Genomic DNA, 14139 nt, shown 5'->3' on the forward strand with positions numbered 1-14139 from the left:
CCGGGTGACGGAGCTCAGGTTCGGAGGCCGAGATGTCGTCAGGCAGAGTCCGGAACTAATGGAGCGAGAAGGCGGGTCACCACAGGGATCGGAGATGGCAGGAACGACGGGATGGCAGGCCGTCACCGTTCGGGGTTCGGGTATCGTCAGGACCGGTTGGCGAGGCAGGAGCGGCTCTACGAGAGAAATAGGTGAGTATATCACAGACACAAGGAGACCTGACTCCTAGCTTAGGAAACACGAAGAACAGGCCCCGCCCACTTAGAAAGGATCCCCCTATATACCCAGTACCTGATCCTTCAATATCCTGTTGGAGGACACTGGCCCTTTAAGAAAGGGTCAATGACCGCGCGCGCGCCCTAATGCGCATGCGCGAGGCCCGGGTGCCAGAAGCCAGGGCAGGGAGCGGTGAACAGGAGGCAGGGGAGTCGGCCTGGAGCAGAGCTGCCGACGGGCGCCGGGAGCGGGGACCGGACCGCCTGGGGACCGCAGGTGATGGGGCTGGAGGCTGTGGAGCGGGGGACGCCTGACAGAGGAGCCGGGGAGCGAGGCAGGGAAGCCGGGGAGCGTGGCAGGTGAGCCGGGGAGCGAGGCAGGGGAGCCGGGAAGCAAGGCAGGGGACCCGGGGAGCGTGACAGTACCCCCCCCCACGCCCCCCTCCCCGCAACAGGGACAGGAAGGCACGTATCAGAGGAATACCCACATTCTCCCGGGGCTCCCAGGACCTATCCTCAGGACCATACCCTGCCCAGTCCACCAGGAAGAACTGTCGGCCCCGTACGGTTTTCATGGCCACGATATCCCTTACCGCATAGATGTCATCATCAGCAATAGGAGGAGGAGCAGAACTGGCAGCAGCGGAGAAGGGACCAAGGACAACCGGCTTGAGCAGGGAGACGTGGAAGGAGTTGGGTATCCTCATCTTGGCCGGGAGCTGCAGCTTGTAGGAGACCTCATTGATCTTGCTGAGGACCTTAAACGGCCCGCTGTAGCGAGGACCCAGCTTGTATGATGGTAGCTTCAATCGGACGTACTTGGAAGCAAGCCAGACCAGATCTCCTGGAGAGAAACACGGAGGATCCAGACGCCTCTTGTCTGCGTGTCTTTTCATCCGCAGGGAAGCACGTCCAAGGGACGTCTTGACAGAGTCCCAAATTGTAGAAAAGTCACGGACTACAGCATCAGCAGCAGGGACATCCGAGGAAGAGGATACAGGTAATGGGACGGAAGGCTGAAGACCGTAAACGACATGGAAGGGAGAGCTGGAGGAGGACTCACTGACGTGGTGGTTATGGGAGAATTCAGCCCAAGGAAGAAGCGTGGACCAGTCGTCGTGATGGGCGTTAACGTAGTGACGTAAGAAGGAGGTCAAGATCTGATTGACTCGTTCCACTTGGCCGTTCGACTGAGGATGGTAGGCTGAAGAAAAGTCCAGAATCACTCCCAGATGTTTGCAGAGAGCCCTCCAGAAGCGGGAGGTAAACTGAGTTCCTCTGTCGGACACAATGTGAGATGGAAAGCCATGCAACTGGAAGATGTGCTGTATGTAAGCGTCAGCGAGTTCCTGGGCAGAGGGCAGTCCAGCCATAGGGACGAAATGAGCCATTTTGGAGAACCGATCCACCACGACCCATATGACTGTGTGTCCGGAGTACAGGGGCAAGTCCGTAATAAAGTCCATCGCAATGTGTTGCCACGGAACGGAGGGTATAGGCAGAGGCAGAAGACGACCATATGGCAGGTGTTTGGGCGTCTTGTTCCTGGCACAAGAGGAGCAGGCTGAGACAAAAGAAGCGACGTCCGTGTGAAGGGATGGCCACCAGTAGTGACGTACAATTGTACTCCATGTTTTCTTCTGACCAGCATGGCCGGCTATTTTCGAGGCATGGCCCCAGTGCAACACTTTTTGCCTGTCAGTCTCAGAGACATAGGTCTTCCCAGGCGGTATCTGGGCCAGGGTGACAGGAGCCACCGAAATAATCTTACTAGGACAGATGATGGGCTGGGATGTCTCCTCCTCCTGCTCCATGGGCATGAATGACCTGGACAAAGCATCTGCTCGTACATTCTTGTCTGCGGGTCGAAAATGGAGCTGAAAATCGAACCTGGCAAAGAACAAGGACCACCTGGCCTGCCGTGGGTTCAGTCGCTGAGCGGACCGCAGGTATTCCAGGTTCTTGTGGTCCGTGTAAATGATCACGGGGTACACTGCTCCCTCCAGAAGGTAGCGCCATTCCTCCAGAGCCAGTTTGACTGCCAATAGCTCTCGGTCACCGATGGTGTAGTTGTGTTCAGGCGCTGAGAAGCTCTTGGAGAAGAAACCGCAAGTAACCATCTTCCCGGAGGAGGACTTCTGCATGAGCACTGCTCCGGCTCCCGAGGAGGAGGCATCCACCTCCAAGGTGAACTGTCGGTTTAACTCAGGACGGTGGAGCACAGGGGAAGAAGCAAATGCCTGTTTCAGGGAGCCAAACGCGGCGTCGGCCGCAGGTGACCAGTCCTTTGGATTAGCCCCCTTCTTGGTCAAGGCGGAGAGAGGTGCAGTCAGAGCAGAGAAGTGAGGGATGAACTGACGATAATAGTTTGCGAATCCCAGAAAGCGTTGGATTGCCTTCAGTCCGGAAGGAGGGGGCCAGTTGAGGATGGAAGAGACCTTCTCCGGGTCCATCTGCAGACCGGTATCGGAGATTACGTAACCCAAGAAGGGAAGAGAAGACTGCTCGAATACACACTTCTCGTACTTGGCGTACAGACGATTCTCTCTCAGTCTTTGTAGTACCAGCTGCACGTTCTCTCTGTGGGTCTGGAGGTCCGGAGAGAAGACCAGGATATCGTCAAGATACACCACCACACAGACGTAGAGAAGGTCCCGGAACACGTCGTTCACCAATTCCTGAAACACTGCTGGTGCGTTACAGAGGCCGAAGGGCATCACACAGTATTCATAGTGCCCATCGCGAGTATTGAATGCGGTCTTCCATTCGTCCCCAGAGCGGATGCGGACCAGGTTGTAGGCACCCCGAAGATCCAACTTGGTAAACACACGAGCTCCTCTAAGCCGATCAAACAATTCGAGGATGAGCGGCAGGGGGTATTTATTTTTCACGGTGATTTGATTCAATCCCCGGTAGTCAATGCATGGGCGTAGATCGCCCTCTTTCTTCTTAACGAAGAAGAAGCCTGCTCCCGCAGGAGAGGAGGATCTCCGAATGAATCCCCTTGCCAGGTTCTCCGTGATGTAGGCAGACATGGCCCTTGTTTCAGCAGGAGACAGCGGATATATCCGTCCTCGAGGTGGTGTAGTTCCCGGGAGTAGGTCGATGGCACAGTCATAAGGACGATGTGGCGGAAGTACCTCTGATTCCTTTTTATCAAAGGCGTCCGCGAAGGACCAATAGGCCGAGGGCAGTCCCGGTAGGGACTCCGGAACCGGAGGTCGTCGGATGGGCTGTATAGTCTTCAGACAATTCTCGTGGCAAGAGGAGCCCCATCGGGTGATTTCACCAGTACCCCAGCTGACTGACTGTTCGTGTGTCCGTAACCAGGGGAGTCCCAGCAGGATTTGATGGGACATGTGTGGGAGGACGTAGAGAGCGATGTTCTCGGTGTGCAGGGCACCGATACGTAGTTCCACCGGCTTGGTGATCCACGAGATGGTGTCAGAGAGGGGTCTCCCATCTACCGAGGCAATCACGAGGGGTTTGTCGAGTGGAGTAACAGGCACCTGGTACTTGTCCACCGTGGCCTGCTGGATGAAATTGCCTGCTGCCCCGGAATCGAGGTACGCCTCGGCCGTGAACCGCGTCTCTCCCGTTGTCACTTGAACATTCCACGTAACCGGGTCTGAGAGAGTCCCAGCACCTAGGGTGGCCTCTCCTACCAACCCTAGGCTTTGGAGTTTCCCGGCCTCTCTGGACAGGAGCGTAGAAGGTGTGTGCCCTCTCCGCAGTAGAAGCAGAGGCCCTTGGCGAGCCGTTCTGCTCGGCGTTGTTCGGACTGCCGCAAACGGTCAATCTGCATGGGCTCATGGACAGAGACACCAGACGACGCTGAATGAAGTACGGCGGGCTTCTGCGGAGGAGAGGAATGCCGTATCGGACGTCTCTCACGGGACACCTCTTTGGATCGTTCCTGGAATCTGAGGTCCACGCGGGTGGCTAGTGCGATCAGGGCATCCAGGGTGGAAGTAACATCGCGGCCTGCCAGCTCGTCCTTAATACGGCTGGAGAGTCCTTCCCAGAAGGCGGCAGTGAGGGCTTCATTGTTCCACCCCAATTCTGAGGCCAAAGTGCGGAAGCGGATGGCATACTGCCCCACCGTCGTAGTCCCCTGACGTAGCCTGAGGAGTGATGAGGCGGATGCAGCGGCACGTCCAGGTTCGTCAAGTGTTTCTGAATGCCTGCAGGAAGTCCTGGATGTTGGTAGTCACAGGGTCCTCCTTTTCCCACAAGGGGTTCATCCAGGCCAGTGCCTCGCCCTCTAGATGGGACATTACAAACGCCACCTTGGCTTGGTCGGAGGCAAACAAGTGCGGAAGCAGCTTGAAATGAAGGGAGCACTGGTTTAGGAATCCCCTGCAGGTCTTGGGATCTCCGGCGTACCGGTGTGGTGAGGCCAAACGAAGTCTGGAAGCATCCGAGGAGGCTGCCACGGGAGCTGTGGCCGTGGATTGTACAGTGGAAACCTGAGATGCCAAGGATGTGGCCGTCGCTTGTAGCGTGTTCAGGCAGGTATCCACAGAAGACATGAAGTTCAGCATGCGGGTCTGGGTCTCGCGCTGGCGTGTGATTTCCTGCTGCAAGGCCGCTAGTGCTTCGGCGGGATCCATGGCCTGTTCTTACTGTTAGGGCCAGGTGGACGGGCAGACCCAGGAGGTGGATCCACTGGGCTGAACACCTCACCGAGGGCAAGGTGCCCGGTAGCCGGAGCACTAGCAGGACAGTCCGTTTAGAGGAGTGGAGTAAAGCAGTCCCTGGGACCACGGGGTCTCTGATGGTAGTCCGGGTGACGGAGCTCAGGTTCGGAGGCCGAGATGTCGTCAGGCAGAGTCCAGAACCAATGGAGCGAGAAGGCGGGTCACCACAGGGATCGGAGATGGCAGGAACTGACGGGATGGCAGGCCGTCACCGTTCAGGGTTCGGGTATCGTCAGGACCGGTTGGCGAGGCAGGAGCGGCTCTACGAGAGAGATAGGTGAGTATATGACAGACACAAGGAGACCTGACTCCTAGCTTAGGAAACACGAAGAACAGGCCCCGCCCACTTGGAAAGGATCCCCCTATATACCCAGTACCTGATCCTTCAATATCCTGTTGGAGGACACTGGCCCTTTAAGAAAGGATCAATGACCGCGCGCGCGCCCTAATGCGCATGCGCGAGGCCCGGGTGCCAGAAGCCAGGGCAGGGAGCGGTGAACAGGAGGCAGGGGAGCCGGCCTGGAGCAGAGCTGCCGACGGGCGCCGAGAGCGGGGACCGGACCGCCTGGGGACCGCAGGTGATGGGGGCTGGAGGCTGTGGAGCGGGGGATGCCTGACAGAGGAGCCGGGGAGCGAGGCAGGGAAGCCGGGGAGCGTGGCAGGTGAGCCGGGGAGCGAGGCAGGGGAGCCGGGAAGCAAGGCAGGGGACCCGGGGAGCGTGACAACATGTATACCATGATGGGGCAATTATGGGGACATGTATACCAGGATTAGGCAATTATCGGGACATATATGCCATGATGGGGCAATTATGGGGTCATATATGCCATGATAGGGGCCATTATGGGGAAATATATAGCAGGATGGGGTAATTATGAGGACATCTATACCAGGATGGGGGACATTATGGGGACATATACAGTATACCATGATGGTGCCATTATGGGGAAATGTATACCAGGATGGGACAATTATGGGGACATCTATACCAGGATGGGGACCATTATAGGAAAATATCTACTAGGATGGAGACAAATAAACCAGGATGGGGCCATTATAGGGACACATTTTCCAGTATGGGGCCAGGTTGTGGACATATACCAGGATATAGCCATGATGGGATCATGCACCAGGATGAGGCCATATATAAAAGAATAGGCAATAATAGGGACATATATACCAGGATGGGGCTATGTTGGGGACATATATACCAGTATAGAGCCATATTTTTCAGGATATAGCAATGATGAGGTCATACACCAGGATGAGGGACATATTAGCAGAAAGTGGCCCAGTATGGGGGACATTAGTGCAAGATAAGGATCAGTACTACACAATGAACTGGGTGGGGGGCAACCCATATGTCTTTATAGGATCTGGAATGCTACAATGGCCCATACATCTGACCAACATGTGGGAGGCCTAAGACTCAAACTTTGCCCCGGGGCCTATCGGACCCTAGTTACGCTCTCATTAAGATTGTCAACAGTTTGTAATTTTTTTTTTACATTTTAAATAAGGAAACAGCTATAAAAATAAATCTTTGCTTGCCCCATAATGTTCTAGCTTAAACACTTACCAACATATATGCATTTTAGTTTATTTCAGAATGACATGATGATCTTTATAAATTCTTCATTATATTGCTAAGTTATACAATTCAGAATACATTTCGCCCACTAAAAGCTTACTTTGGTGCTGACTAGTAGTGTAAAAATGGGTATATATATATATGGGCATACAGGTCTTTGAAAACTAAATCCATTGCCCCTTCTTTAGCTTTTACTTGTTGCTGCATTCCTGAGAAATTAGCATTTTAATTCACATGGAAATGAGGCAATAAGTGCTCTGGGCATGATAAAACTCTTCCCAAGGCTTGTCAAGCCAGATCAGAGAGGACACCCGGTGAGCGGCGCAACACAAAGGGAAAACCAGGGAAGAAGTACAACAGAAGGCAGAGTCACCTCTTAACATTCACCTGAGTCTGATCCTTGCACTCCCTAACATACCTAGACAGGTCCTTCCTCACCTATGTCCCATCACATGCTTAGGTCCTTTCTGGCCATGAACTCACCCTGGCTTGTGTGTAGACCAGCGAGACAAAGGTCTCACTACTGCAATAAGACAACATGAGGAAGGTTAGACAAACAGGTGGGGAAAGACACAACAAATAGCACTCCACAGCTTCCCCAGCAGTAAAATTTTCAGCTGCAACAAAAACGACACTTCAGCTTCTCTAGAGACAGACTCCTTCAAAGTGGTCAGTATAGAGGATCTATAACTGGCATGGAGTAAAGCTAGGAGTGAGTAAATATAGTGGAAGGGAGTGGTATTAAGATGCTACAGCTGCAATTAGGGCTATGAATAATCTCAGCAAGAAGGGAACGGGTCTTTAATCCCTTCAGCATTAAATAAAAGTAAATCCACGCCAATATAGGATAACAGTCAAATGGGGTCCAAAGAGGACCTGCCATCAATTAAGCATTGAAACCTCCTGATCCCATCACCCCAGAGGTAACCTGCAGATGCGACCCTCATGTGACAGAGCCTCTGCCTCCCAAGGTTGTTTCTTCCCTTAGCATCAGCTTCTTTAGCTTAATTGATAGCTTACTGTCTGAATTTCTTGCCTGACACCACACAGACAGTGAGTTCTCAATCAAGCTAAAGTGGACTACTGTTTGGAAAAGAACCAACTTTTGGAGACAGAGGCTGGAGAAGTGCTGTCACACCCAGAGCACTTAATTCCTTATTTGCATATTAATTAAAATGCTGATTTCCCTGGAATGCAGCCACAAATAAAAGATAAAAAGGTGTTAATGGATTTAGCTTTCAAATACCTATATTCCCATGTATGTGGTTTTGAAGGGTCAATCTTACTGACACATTCCCTTTAATAATGGTGAACACTTGATGTAATGTCAATGGAGAAGTCGTTGTATTGAAATCAGGGTATAATCATAGTTTTTACTCTATATTCAGACAAATTACCCGTACTTCTCGGCTTTTGGAAAAGTGATTGAATTAGTCAAAGGAGACATCACTTATCAGGTGGTGGACTGTGTCGTGAACTTGGCAAATTCATCACTGAATCAGTCTTCTGGTAAGTACAAAACTATATAAACTATATACTGCTACATTGCTGATGCTCAGGAAAATTGCTTTTGATTGAAGGTAATATTTTCTAAATAGCACAGTACTGGGCAGCAAATAAAGTCAGGTAATGCTTGTTTTTGGTAGATTGGTATAGGCATGATGGATTTTGTAGTATGGTAGACCTTGTAGGGAATCGCCAGGATTTCCCACCCCAAACTACTTATATGTGCATGTAGCTCTGTCAAAGAAAATTCCAGTAATACTGTTACATGGCCAGTCCATGCCTCTATTACTGAGAAATCAGCCTTTTAATTGATATGGAAATAGCTATATGTAAGTCTGAAACTGAAGTACAGGTTCTGAGGATGCAACAGCACAGAAGAGAACAACTTAGGCCGGTTTCACACATCCAGCTTTTTGCCGTTTTGCCGGATGCGGCGCTCTCCCGTACAGTTCATACAGTACAATGACAGCGCTGTAACTTCCGGGTCACATGCGCCGGTCACATGACAGCATGTGACCGGCGCTTGTTGCGCTGTCACTGTACTGTATTAACTGTACGGGAGAGCGCCGCATCCGGCAAAACGGCAAAAAGCCGGATGTGTGAAACCGGCCTTAGTGGTGACTCACAAAAAAGATTTATTACAGAAATTAGGCTATAGCACAATATGGATGAATCAATGCAGTAAGATACAGGTAGAGATGAACAAAACTGTGGTTCGATGTTCGGGTTCAGAAACTGACTACCAAAAAACACATTATACGTGTACACATCTATACATATAATTGCCTTATTCTGTCTGTCTGTCTGTCTTGCTCCAAAATTATGTCGTTACAGTGACAACCGTCGCATTGGCCGCTTGCCTAGCCTTGGCTCTGCCCCCCGCATGGATTGGCCGCTCGCCCCAGCCCCCTGCACGCATTGTCGCTCGGCCAGGCCCCGCCCCCCTCACGCATTGGATGTTCGCCTTGGCCCCGCACGCATTCCCCGAACCCACACGGAGCCCCGACTCCCAGGTGACTGCTGCAGCCCCGGAAGCCCACATCGGCAAGACAAAGTGGAGAAAAGCCGGATGTGTGAAACCACTAGCTTACCCCGGCTCCCGACACACGTGTGCTGGATCCGGCGTAGGCTGGTAACCATGGTACACATCGGCTAACTATAGAAACCGCTTTCCTTAGTTACCCGATGTGTAACATGGTTACTAGCTTACCCCGGCTCCCAGCACACGTCAGCACTGTCGCTTTGAATAGTTACTTACCTTTTCTCCACTTTGTCGGATCCGGCGCGCTCCCGTGCACTGTGTACACTACAGTGGCCGCGCGACAAACTCCGATCACGTGTTGTCATGTGACCGAAGCATGTGACCAGGAAAATGCGGCGCGGCCACTGTACTGTACACAGTGTACGGCTGCTTTCAGACGTCCGTGTTTAATCAGGTACCAGTCACACGCATGTCTATGGTCATACGTGTGACATTCGTGTTTGCATGCGTGGGACAGGTACTGGAGAAAACACGGGTCTGTTAAATAAAAATATTTTTCATATTTACCTGCTTTCTCCGTCTCTGCTGCCTCCCGCTCCTGACCGCCGATCAACACACACACACACACACACACACACACTGAGCACATATACGCACATAGCAGACACATATGGATACACTGAGTGCATACACACATAGCGCACATGCATGTGTACACACACACACACACACACACACACACACACACACTGAGCACATATACACACTGAGCACATATACACACTGAGCACACACACACACACTGAGCACACACACATAGCAGACAGGCACACACACACACATAGAAGACACACATGGATACACCGAGCGCAAACACACATAGCGCACATGCATGTATACACACACACACACATACACACATACTCTACTGTACACTCACTCAGCGATGCGGTCCCCGGCACTGAAGTCCCCAGCGCTGTTCCTGCTTCCAGCTCCACAGGGCACTGAATATTCAGTTAGTATAATGAGCGGCGATAAGGAGCGGCAGGCAGCAGAGCTGGATAGAAGTAAATATAGAAAATATTTTTATTAAAAAGACCCATATTTTCTCCGGTATGTTTTACACTGATGTCACACAGATAACATCAGTGTGCGATCCGTGTGACATCCGTGCTGCCAGAGATGCCTGCATGTGTGCGTGCGGGGTCATGAAAAATCACACGGTCCATGTGCAAACACGGACGTGTGAGGCACATCATAGAATAACATGGGTAAGTGTGACATCCGTGTTAAAAACGGATGTCACACGAACCTAAAACACGGACGTCTGAAACCAGCCTACGGCAGCGCGCCGGATCCGACAAAGTGGAGAAAAGCCAGATGTGTGAAACCACTAGCTTACCCCGGCTCCCGGCACACGTGTGCCGGAGCCAGCGTAGGCTGGTAACCATGGTACACATCGGGTAACTATAGAAACCGCTTTGCTTAGTTACCCAATGTGTAACATGGTTACTAGCTTACCCTGGCTCTTGACACACGTGTGCCAGAGCCAGCGTACGCTGTTAACCAGTGTACACATCGGGTAACATTGGAAACTGCTTTGCATAGTTACCCAAAGTGTGCCATGGTTACTAGCTTACCCCGGCTCCCTGCCCATTCAGATCGTTGGTCTCCCACTGTCAAACACGCTGATGTGTGCTGCACAGCAGGAGACCAACAAGCAAAAAATGAACCAACACTGTTGCTTTGCATAGTTACCCAATGTGTACCATGGTTATCAGCTTACCGACGAACGCTGGTAACAATGGTACACAATCCTATAACTATGGAAAGCGCTTTCGTTAGTTACCCAATGTGTACCATGGTTACCACCTTACCCCGGTTCCCGACACACGTGTGCTTGAGCTGGTGTACGCTGGTAACCATGGTATTCATCGGGTAACTAAGCAAAGTGCTTTGCATAGTTACCCGATTGTGTAACATGGTTACTAGTGTACGCCGGCTCCCTGCCCATTCAGATAGATGGTCTCCCACTGTCAAACACGCAGATGCGTGCTGCACAGCAGGAGACCAACGAGCAATAAATGAACCATCATTATTCAAGACTTACTGATTATATTATTATTCAATCTGCTAACCTACATACACATTCTAGACTACCCTATACGTTAGAATCGGGACACCTTCTAGTACAATTAATAAACATTGCCATTACACTTATCGGTCCCCGCGACGCATCCTGCACTCTGTCTCCTGCCGCTTTTCCTTCCGATAATTGCTGCGTCCTCTCGGTAACCAGCACTCATGATAGGACCTTCCGTGACGCCATGTGACCAGTCACGTGTCTATTATCTCATTGGCTACAGACTGGTCACATGACTATGATGTCATGCTAGGTCCTGTCAGTGCATCTCTCCGGTAAGCGGTTCTTGTTTGAGCATGTCCTTTTACCGGCGAGATGCTCTGGCACATGATGGGCTTCCCCGTCCATGCATGTCGGCGTTCTTTACAGAGTCAGCCCACATGCAGGGACTAGCGGTCACAGCTGGTAAATAGCGGCATGGGGAATCACGTAATTGGAGCACCGTTGCTATGGTAACCCGTCTGTCAGCGGTGACGTCACCGCTTACAGCCGGCAGCCTGTGGTCACTCTCACTGAGTGATTTCTGCACAGAGCAGCAGCGTCTTCTTCCCATGCAGTGCTGTCTGATGTAGCAGAGCTGCATGGGTTGAAGGAGAAAATAGAAAGAAGACCATGGATCGTGGAGGGGTGACAAGGCGTAATAAACATGGAGTCTCTAATGTGTCTGTGTATTTATTTCTATTAAAGTATTTTTTCTCTGTGTGGTGTGTTTTTTAACCCTTTATTGTAGATTCTTAATGACCGGGTCAATTTTGCCTGACATTAAGATTTTCTGAATTAATACTAGCTAGTAAAACAAAACTAGTATTAACTCATAATTACCCAGCAAGCCACCCATCACCAGGGCAGCTGGAAGAGTTGGATACAGCGCCAGATGATGGCGCTTCTATGAAAGCGCCATTTTCTGGGGCGGCTGCAGACTGCAATTCGCAGCAGAGGCGCCCAGAAAGCTCGGGCTAACCTGTGCTGCGGATTCCAATCCCTAGCTGCCTAGTTGTACCCGGCTGGATACAAAAATGGGGCGAAGCCCATGTCGATTTTTTTTTTTTTTTTTTAATTATTTCATGAAATTCATGAAATAATTAAAAAAAGGGCTTCCCTATATTTTTAGTTCCCAGCCGGGTACAAATAGGCAGCTGGGGGTTGGGGGCAGCCGTATCTGCCTGCTGTACCTGGCTAGCATACAAAAACATGGCGAAGCTCACATCATTTTTTTTTTTTTTTTAGTTTTTTGGCAAATAAAAATAAAAAATGCTTCCCTGGATTTTCCATTGTCAGTGAAGGTAACACCAAGCAGTGGGGGTTAGCAGCCAGTAGCTGCTTGGATTACCCTTAGCTAGCAATACAAAAAATGCAGCGGGAGCCTATATATATATATATATTTTTTAATTATTTATTTAAATAACTAAAAAAAAAAAAAAGGGCTTCCCTGTATTTTGATTGCCCGACATCATAGTACTGTAAAAATAAATCATTAAAAAAATGACGTAGTGCTCCTCGGTATTTTTGATTCTCAGCGCTGATATAGCCGGCTGCCACCCCCATCTGCCTGGCATTACCTTGGCTGGCAATCAAAATACAGGGAAGCCCATTAATTTTTTTTATTTAAAAAAATAGTTTAAAAAAAAAATGACGTGGGGTCTCCCCCATTTTTGATAGCCAGCTAGGGTAAAGCAGACGGCTGTAGCCTGAAAACCACAGCTGGCAGCTTTACTGTGGTTGGTGATCCAATGTGGAGGTCACACCAGGCTCTTTTTTATAATAATTTTATAAATAATAATAATTACAAAAAAACAGTAGGGTCCCCCCCAAATTGGATCACCAGCCAAGATAAAGCGGACAGCTGTGGTCTGGTAATCTCAGGGTGGGAAGGTCCATAGTTATTGGCCCTTCACAGCCTAAAAATAGCAGGCCGCAGGCACCCCAGACGTGGCGCATCCACTAGATGCGCCAATCCTGGCGCTTCACCCCAACTCATACTGTGACCTGGTGCAGTGGCAAACAGGGTAATAAATGGGGTTGATACTAGCTGTAAGGTCACCTGACATCAAGCCCAGCAGTTTGTGATGTCATGGCGTTTATCACATACCCGACATCACAAACTGTCAGTACTAACAAAAAAAATAGACAAAAAAAAATTAATTTGAATAAATACTCCCCAAAACATTCCCTCTTTCACCAATTTATTGTAAGGAAAAAAAATAAGGGCGTCCCTCAACGACTCTGGAGACCATCTAGAATGTGGGAGGACACGCTCAGGGAATGTATCCCCCATTTTCTAGGAGTGCAGACCCTCCATGTGAGGAGTGTGGGTGCAAAGAATCTGCACCCACTCTCCCCGGGTCCACAGCAGCAGAGTCCATGTCCTAACTGTTGCTACCAAAGCTGCAATGCCCTGCTTATGAGGTAAGGGCATGCCTAATCAGGAGAACTATTCTACATTTCCAAATATTGGTATTTGCTGATATTATTACTATTCCACCTACTATATATTGGGGATAGGATCTTAGAGATGGAATACCCCTTTAAGTCCAGTTATCCAGCTGAATGAATACTAAACAACAGAGCTCGATATTTAGACATGTTTTCTTGTGGCGCATAACGGACTGTCATGTTTGGTAGTCGTTCAGCAGGGCAACTATAAAATCAAATACCTCCATTTGGAAATGTAGTATAGCTCTCCTGATCAACTATGTTCCTTACCTCATGAGCAAGGCATTGCAGTAGCTTACAGATGCATGGTTACCGCCACTCACTGTGTCTGAACACAGGAAGCTGAGCTGACAGCCGCTCTGTGCATGCGGCATCGTCTATTGTGAAGGAGGGGGCCGCGGGGGATCAACGCTGCACAGGTACCATGGGACACCGGGGAACACCGGTGGGGTTATAGGGGGTGACCTGGCAGGGCCTGGAGAGGAGTTTTCTGTCGCATGTGTCATGGCACATGTGACAGAAATCAGAGGAGTAGGGTGAATGCGGCCGGTGCGCTGCTGTGCGCGTTG

General features: G+C 50.4%; 1 protein-coding gene across 2 annotated transcripts in view; it reads left to right on the forward strand.

The window, feature by feature from the left end:
• Nucleotides 1–14139, forward strand: part of LOC142245840 (protein mono-ADP-ribosyltransferase PARP15-like) — a 446514-nt gene that overhangs the window by 151567 nt on the left and 280808 nt on the right. For both annotated transcript variants that reach the window (XM_075318815.1, XM_075318814.1), the window contains exon 6: nucleotides 7895–8015. In XM_075318815.1, coding sequence (XP_075174930.1) covers nucleotides 7895–8015 — 121 coding nt within the window. The remainder of the gene's footprint in view (nucleotides 1–7894; nucleotides 8016–14139) is intronic.

Source organism: Anomaloglossus baeobatrachus, chromosome 7 (assembly GCF_048569485.1).
Source record: "Anomaloglossus baeobatrachus isolate aAnoBae1 chromosome 7, aAnoBae1.hap1, whole genome shotgun sequence".
NCBI classification, from domain to species: domain Eukaryota; kingdom Metazoa; phylum Chordata; class Amphibia; order Anura; family Aromobatidae; genus Anomaloglossus; species Anomaloglossus baeobatrachus.